Source organism: Protobothrops mucrosquamatus, unplaced genomic scaffold, assembly GCF_001527695.2.
Source record: "Protobothrops mucrosquamatus isolate PMUCROS unplaced genomic scaffold, P.Mucros_1.0 scaffold3379, whole genome shotgun sequence".
Lineage (NCBI taxonomy): Eukaryota > Metazoa > Chordata > Lepidosauria > Squamata > Viperidae > Protobothrops > Protobothrops mucrosquamatus.
Window position 1 is genome coordinate 75,353 of NW_015389362.1, and position 7,647 is coordinate 82,999.

General features: G+C 44.8%; 1 protein-coding gene across 1 annotated transcript in view; it reads right to left on the reverse strand.

The window, feature by feature from the left end:
• LOC107297558 (catenin alpha-2-like) overlaps positions 1-6,753 on the reverse strand; it is a gene marked incomplete at both ends in the record, with an annotated part of 69,579 nt that extends 62,826 nt beyond the window's left edge. The window contains one exon of the mRNA XM_015826919.1: positions 6,673-6,753. Within this exon, the coding sequence (XP_015682405.1) occupies positions 6,673-6,753 (81 nt within the window). The remainder of the gene's footprint in view (positions 1-6,672) is intronic.
• Between the last annotated feature and the right edge of the window lie 894 nt (positions 6,754-7,647).

The window sequence follows — 7,647 nt, forward strand, 5'->3', positions numbered from 1 at the left end:
CCAGCTTTTTTCGACCTTCTGAGAAGCAAAGTCAATGGGGAAGCCGGATTCACTTAACAACCGTGTAGCTAACTTGACAACTGCATTGATTCACTTAACAGGTGTGGCAAAGGAAGGTTGTAAAATGGTGGAAATTTCACTTTAACAACCGTCTTGCTGAGTAACAGAAATTTTGGACTCGGTTGCGATCGTAGGTCAAGGACAATGTACATTTATAATTGTTGAAAGGAAAAGTCTTCATCGTGGCTCAGTCAGAGCCGGGAATAAACAACATGGCGACTGCTTTAGAAAGAAGGTTGCAGTTTATTGGAGAGGAGAGCCAGACAAGAAGATGGCTCTGAAGGAAAACTCTTCATCATAACGAAAACAAGGTACGTCTGTGTTAAGCAAACAGGATAGGAGACACACCTATAGCAGAAGAGGATATTTCTGCTGCGTTACAACGCAGCAGCAAACAAAACAGACAAACCCACAACACACTTTTCGAGGCTTTGGAAAACTCAATCCAGAGCAAGCCAAGCGAAGTACAAAATGCAATTAGGTAGCTGTAAATAAATTCTGGCTAAGGAAAGGCTGTGAAAATCCAAAGTATATGCTCTTTGATGTCTTAATAGGAAGAAAATGCAGTAAAGAGGCGTTGTGTACCGTGTCTTTCCTCAAATCAGGTGAACTCACAAAAAGTCTGCGAGAAGAAAAAATCGCCCTTCTGAACATCCTTCAGCCGATTCTGAAGAACGAGTGAAGTTTTATTTGGCAGGAAAATAAGTTGATTGGCTGGTAGCTGGTTAATTAGTTGATTGGTTGATTAATTGGTTAGTGGTTGGTAGAGTTAAGTTTACCTCAGCAAATTTTAAAAATTGTGCTTCGGAGATGTTGAATTTACTCCTCATAGTTTCTTCTTTTCCCTACTGCCAATTCACACTGGTATCTGCTAAATCGACAGATTTCTTCTCTGAAGATCAATTTTCAACGGACAGGGACACTAAATGAACAGTGGAAAATGGAATTCAGCTGACCTAGTGAGGCCATATTTGGAATATTGTGTCTAGTTCTGGTCACTATGATATAAAAATGGATGCTGAGATCCTAGACTATTGTAACGCTCTCTACATGGGGCTCCCTTTGAGGAGCACCCGGAGGCTTCAACTGGTCCAGAATGCGGCCGCGCGGGCGGTGTTGGGAGGGACTCGTCGCTCCCATGTAACACCGCTGCTGCGCGAGCTGCACTGGTTGCCAGTGGCCTTCCGGGTGCGCTTTAAGGTGTTAGTTACCACCTTTAAAGCGCTCCNCTGGCCTAGGGAGGATTTTAAATCGGGTTTATTTTAGGAGTAATTTTTAAATAGCACAACTTTAAATATTCGGTTTTAATTGGTTTTATTTCGGTGGGGTTGTAAACGTGTTTATGTTTTTTAATATGTTGTGAGCCGCCCTGAGTCCCGTTGGGAGAAGGGCGGGATATAAATCAAATAAAATAAATAAATAAATAAATAAATAAATAGAAAGAGTGCAGAGAAGATCAACAAAGTTGATAAGGGTTCTGGAAGCTAAATCGTAGGATGAATGGTTGAGGGAACTAGATATGTCTAGACCAGGGGTCTTCAAACTTGGCCCTTTTATGATGGGAGTTCTGGGAGTTGAAGTCCACAAGTCATAAAAGGGCCAAGTTTGAAGACCCCTGGTGTAGGCTAACAAAGGGAAGGATTAGGGGAGAAACGATAGCATCTTCCAATCCTTGAAGGGCTGCCACAGAAAAGAGAGCATCGATTTATTCGCCAAAGCATCAGTGGACAGGACACCTCTCTCCCTCTCTCCGATCTTCTGCTCACCTGGCAAGCTGGCTTCAAGCTGTTCTCCAACAAGCTGACACACATTGTTATTGGGCTGGTTCTCTCCTGCCCTTCCTGCTTCCTGCAGAGATGCAGCAAAGGGAGGAGCCCCGCCCAATAAGCTTGTCAGCTTGTCGAACAGCGTGAGGCCACTCTCTTTTTTATACACACACACACACACACACACAGAGAGAGAGAGAGAGAGAGAGAGAGAGAGAGAGAGAGAGAGAGAGAGAGAGAGAAGGGAAGGGAAGCATAAGTGCCTCTCTCTGTCTCTGTCAATCTCTCTCTGCAAATGGCAGAGGAGGCTGGGAGCCGCAGGAGAGGGCTCAAAGAGCCACATGTGGCTCCGGAGCTGCGGGTTGCCTGCCTGAGCAAGGGACTGGACTAGGGTTTCCTGCCTGAGCAAGGGACTGGACTAGATGACCTCCAAGGTCCCTTCCAGCTCTATTCTATTCTATTCTATTCTATTCTATTTTTTCCAAAGATGTGGACCCAACTTGACCGGCCTTTGGACAAGGTCGGTGAGGATGATTGAGGACTAAACATTAAGCTATCTAATGAGAGGTTGAGGGAATTGGAAAAGTTTAGTGTGGAGAAAATAGGACTGGAAGGGGATATAATAGGTCCCTGCAGGTCTCTGGAAGGATGGCCAAGAGAAGTCAAGACCTCTTTCTCTGTCACTTTGTAATAATGGATTTTTAAAAATAGAATGGAGGGTTTCAGGTGAATTTTAGAAAAAAGGGGGGAAAAACCAGTAAGAGTGATTTGACAGAGGAGGCAATTATCAAGAGAGAAGGTAGAGATTGCTCTGCTTCACTGGATGCATTCAAGCATTATTTGGGCAGCCATCTGTCAGAGGTAGTTTAATTTGGATCCCTGTGTAGAACAAGGAGATGATCTTTCTGAACTGAGGTAACCTCCCCATCACAAGACCCATCACAAGAGCCTCACTGGTGACTCACACCTGACCCATCACAAGACCCATCACAAGACTCTCACTGGTGACTCACACCTGACCCATCACAAGACCCATCACAAGACCCTCACTGATGACTCACACCTGACCCATCACAAGACTCATCCCTCGACACACCCACACCTGCACCTCTTATAAGCAGAAGAACATCGACATTGACATCCCCTAAACTCCGCTGAAAACGTTACCTAACCTGGTAATGAAACATTCGGAAACTGACCCACAAAAGCTCGGAGAACATAATAAAAGCCCAGTCTAGCGCAATACCACAAAGAAGAAAAATAACAGCTCTCAAAAGAAACCAGCATGGCTGCATAAAGAACTCTCTGATAAATTGAAAGATAAAAAGGACAAGTATAGAAAGTAGAAAGAGGGGCACATAACTAAGACAGACCTCCAAGGTCCCTTCCAATTTTTTATTATTATTATTATTATTATTATTATTATTATTATTATTATTATTATTATTATTATTATAAGTCTTTACCCTCATGATCTTTATGGCCTAAGTGACTCTTCCAGCTAAGCGTTTGGTGATCTTTGAGAAGCTCCTAGGACATTAATTTGGAAAAACCACATTTCTTCTCTGAGGAAGATCTTAGAAAAAATTATCCATTACATGGCATCATCTCAAAGTAAGGTCTCTATAATATTAAGTCTACAGGTAAGATCATCTCATGCTTGAGGTCCAGAATGACCTCTCCGTGAGGTCCAGAGTGACCTCGGTGAGCGTCCCCAATTAGTTTGGTCTAGTGAGTAAAGCACTGTTTTTTTTCACTGTTCAGTGAAAGTGGGCAACTGTGAATTCTAGTCCTCCCTTAGGCTGGGTGACTTTGGACCAAGCATCAGGAGCCTGTGAGTTCTAGTCCCACCTAGGCATAAAAGCCAGACAGGTGACTTTTGTCCAATCACTAGAAGCCTGTAAGTTCTAATGCAGTTCTAGGCATGTAGACCACCCCGGGTGACTTTGGGCCAATCATCAGGAGTCTGTGAGTTCTAGTTCTGTTTTAAATAGAGTGACTTTGGGCCGATCACCAGGAGACGGTGAGTTCTAGTTCTGCTTTAGGTAGAGTGACTTTGGGCCAATCACCAGGAGACGGTGAGTTCTAGTTCTGCTTTATGTAGAGTTGCTTTGGGCCAATCACCAGGAGACGGTGAGTTCTAGTTCTGCTTTATGTAGAGTTGCTTTGGGCCAATCACCAGGAGACGGTGAGTTCTAGTTCTGCTTTAGGTAGAGTGACTTTGGGCCAATCACCAGGAGATGGTGAGTTCTAGTTCTGCTTTAGGTAGAGTGGCTTTGGGACAATCACTAGGAGACGGTGAGTTCTAGTTCTGCTTTAGGTAGAGTGGCTTTGGGCTAATCACCAGGAAACGGTGAGTTCTAGTTCTGCTTTAGGTAGAGTGACTTTGGGCTAATCACCAGGAGACGGTGAGTTCTAGTCCCACCTTAGGCATGGAAGCCAGCTGGGTGACCTTGGGACAGCCCCTCTCTCCCTCTCCCTCAGACCAACCCACCTGACAAGGTTGTTGTTGCGGGGAAACTAAGAGGAGGAAGGTGCGTCTGATACGCCTTGAACTATTTATAAAGGCGCATCACTGCCTTGAACTATTTATAAAAATAACAAAGGCAGGATACAAATAAATAAACAAATACTCTATGATTTTATGGTTTAGCTCTGGAAGAACGACCTAAAAACAGCACATGGGAACGAACCTGCAATAGTGGCTTGTCTGCGCTGATATTTTTGAAATGCACTGAAGGCTTCTTTGTTCTCTGTCTACTTCAGCCCCGCTATGAACTTTTTTTCAAGAGCACAATTATGAAAACAGGCCAAAGGATTTGTTTGAAAGCCTGCCTGACTGATACGTTTCAATGACAACCCGCTTCCAAATATTCAGCATTTCACATAATAATAAGAGACACCCAGAAGCGATGAGGCCTGCAGTCCACTCGTGTCAGATTAAAAACATTTATTCTCTAAGCACTGAGATATCGTTCCAAAAACCACATTCTACAAAAACCGGCCGGCTTTTTTTTTTTTTTTTAAGTCCCATCGAATTCTGAACACCCTGTGGACTAAAAGGTACAATTAACTAGATGGGTAAGTAATCAGGTTTCAATTTTTTTTTAATTTTATTTTTAGTGTACTGTTTCCAAATGATTGATTCCTGTGGACTTCAAGACAACAGATCAATCAATTCAGTTTTGTTATTCTGCTTTATTTTTTTCGGCTGCTTTTTAAATAGGCGTTCTTTGTTTTGGTGGCTATGAATGCTAATTTTTCCCTGACTGATGAGAAAATAAGGCGGGAGGAGGGAGGGTGGGTGGGGGAAGAAAGGAATAAATACAAATATTTATATTTATTCATGGGATATTGAAGGATACGTGATACATTGGCATGGCGTGCCACTTGGCTGTGTGGCTGTTTTACAACAGAGACGTTTTTTGCTGCATTTGTTGATTAGAAATAATCTCCCGTTCTAACTGACATGAATTGGAAGAATTAGAACTACTGGTTTGCTAAAAAAAAACCCAAAACCAAAATATAAGGTACTGGATAAACAAAAGAGAATAGTTGTGGCTTAAGTTTGAACTGTGGGTTTCTAGGTGCTACCTCTCAGCTTGGTGGTTATCTTGCAGACGTTTCATTACCCAAATAGGTAACGTTATCAGTGCTAGAAGAGAGTGGAAATTTGGTTCTCTTTATATACAAGTGGCTTGCCCTGTCAATGATGGTGAGAATCAGTGGTGGGATTCAGCTGGTTCGCACCGGTTCGGCAGAACCGGTAGCTAAATTTTGTTGAGTTCAGAGAACTGGCTGAATGCACCCTGCTTCCAGAAGTCTGTTCTAGGTATCGGAGGCCTCCCAGGCCTAGAATGGCCCACCAGAAGTGCATGGATGCCACTTCCGGAAGTCCTTTCTAGGCCTGGGAGGACTCCCAGTCCTAGAACAGCCTGCTGGAAGTGCGTGGACACCATTTCCTGAAGTCTGTTCTAGGTCTCAGAGGCCTGGGCGGAACTCCAAGGCCTAGAATGGCCCACCGGAAGTGTGTGGATGCCACTTCCGGAAGTCCGTTCTAGGCCTCGGAGGCCCAGGCCTCCATCCATGCAGAGAACTGGTTGTTCAGGTATTTGAATTCCACCACTGGTGAGAGATACTGGTAAGTAGAGATTAATACCAAGATTAATACTAGACCAGCAATCAAGAAGTAAGCAACACTCCAATGAAGGAACTAGCAACTCAGACAGATAATCAAATAGTAATCAAAGAACCACCCAGAATATCTCCACCAACATGGTCAGAACAAACCACTAGTAAATAAACAGAGAGGAAACCCCACTCTCTTCTAGCACTGATGATGTTACCTAGTTGGGTCATGAGACATCTGCATATAAACAACCAAGCTCAGGGAGCTAAATGGAACATATAAAGGAGATTGGGATTGATTGTCACATGACTGCACTTCGGCGCTCGGCCACACAACTGCATTTACAGCCATTTGAGGCGTCTCGCAGTCACGCGGCTGCGCTTACGATGGTTTTGCCAAAAACCTGCATTTACTTCTGTTTTTTGGAAAACCGCAGCATAGCAAACAATGGATTTGCTTAACAACCGCGGCATTCGCGTTTGCGATCACTGCATTTGCTTAATGATTGGAAAAACATCGTTGCGACGTCTGGCCGTAATGGGCAGCCTCTAATTATAGTAATCACTATACTTATAGTCTTAATTATAGTCATAACTCGCGGACTACCTATAAAGACAAGGCAGGTTGATTGGAATCTTTTAGAAGCTGAAAACGCCTATCCACCCGCCACGGATGGCATCATTGAAAGTGTCAATTCCTCCCAGTTCCAGTATGTACCTGTCTTCGTAGATCTCTCGTCTTCTTGGTCATCTTATCAATTGCTATGTTCAGCGGGTCTCCTTTCTCCTTCCTTCCAGTCTGTTAAAACAAAAACAAAAAACATATATTAAGAAATTAAACGGGAATAAAAGACTGTAGAGGTATAAACAACAGGTAGTCCTTGAATTAATTATTTGTTTGGTGACCGTTTGAGGTTTCAACAGCACGGAAAAAAGCAACTTAGGACCCGTTTTCACACTTACGACCGTTGCAGCATCCCCATGGTCATGCGATCAAGATTTCAAGCTTGCGTTTATGATGATCGCAGCATCCCGGGGTCAAGGGATCCCCTTTTGCAACTTCTGACAACCAAAGTCAATGGGAGAAGCCAGATTCACTTAACAACCATGTCACTAGCTTAAGAATTGTAGTGATTCACTTAACAACTGTGGCAAAAAAAGTCGTAAAGCAGGGCAAAACTCACTTAACTTGCTGAGTGATGGAAATTTGGGCTCAATTCTGGTCGTAAGTCAAGGGATACCTATACCAGTAGTAGCAAACCTATGGTACGAGTGCCAGAGGCAGCACTCGGAGCCCTCTCTGTGGGCATGCCGCTGTCGCCCCAGCCCCGCCCCCCCCACAGCCCCCTCCTCACCAGCAGCCCCCCTGCAGGAGAGTCGCCCCCTGGGTGCAGCCCCCCCGGAGCAGTGCAGCCAAGCACATGGCAACTGGACAGCAGATGATGCTGCAGGGCGTGAGCGGAGGGCGTGGCCACCATGGCGCTGGGTGATCCGCGGTGGGCCGTGGATGGCCCTGAGGCCAGGTGGGGTGAGGGCGGAGCAGGGCGGGGGTGGGCAGCCGGAATGGGGGTGGGCCGGGGCTGGGGCGGTTTTTGGGCACTCGGTCTCGCATTACCCTATTACAGATACACATCACTCAAAGGATGGCATCAACAAAACATATGTGGACCAGTAGATCTCTGCCTGCTAAAGT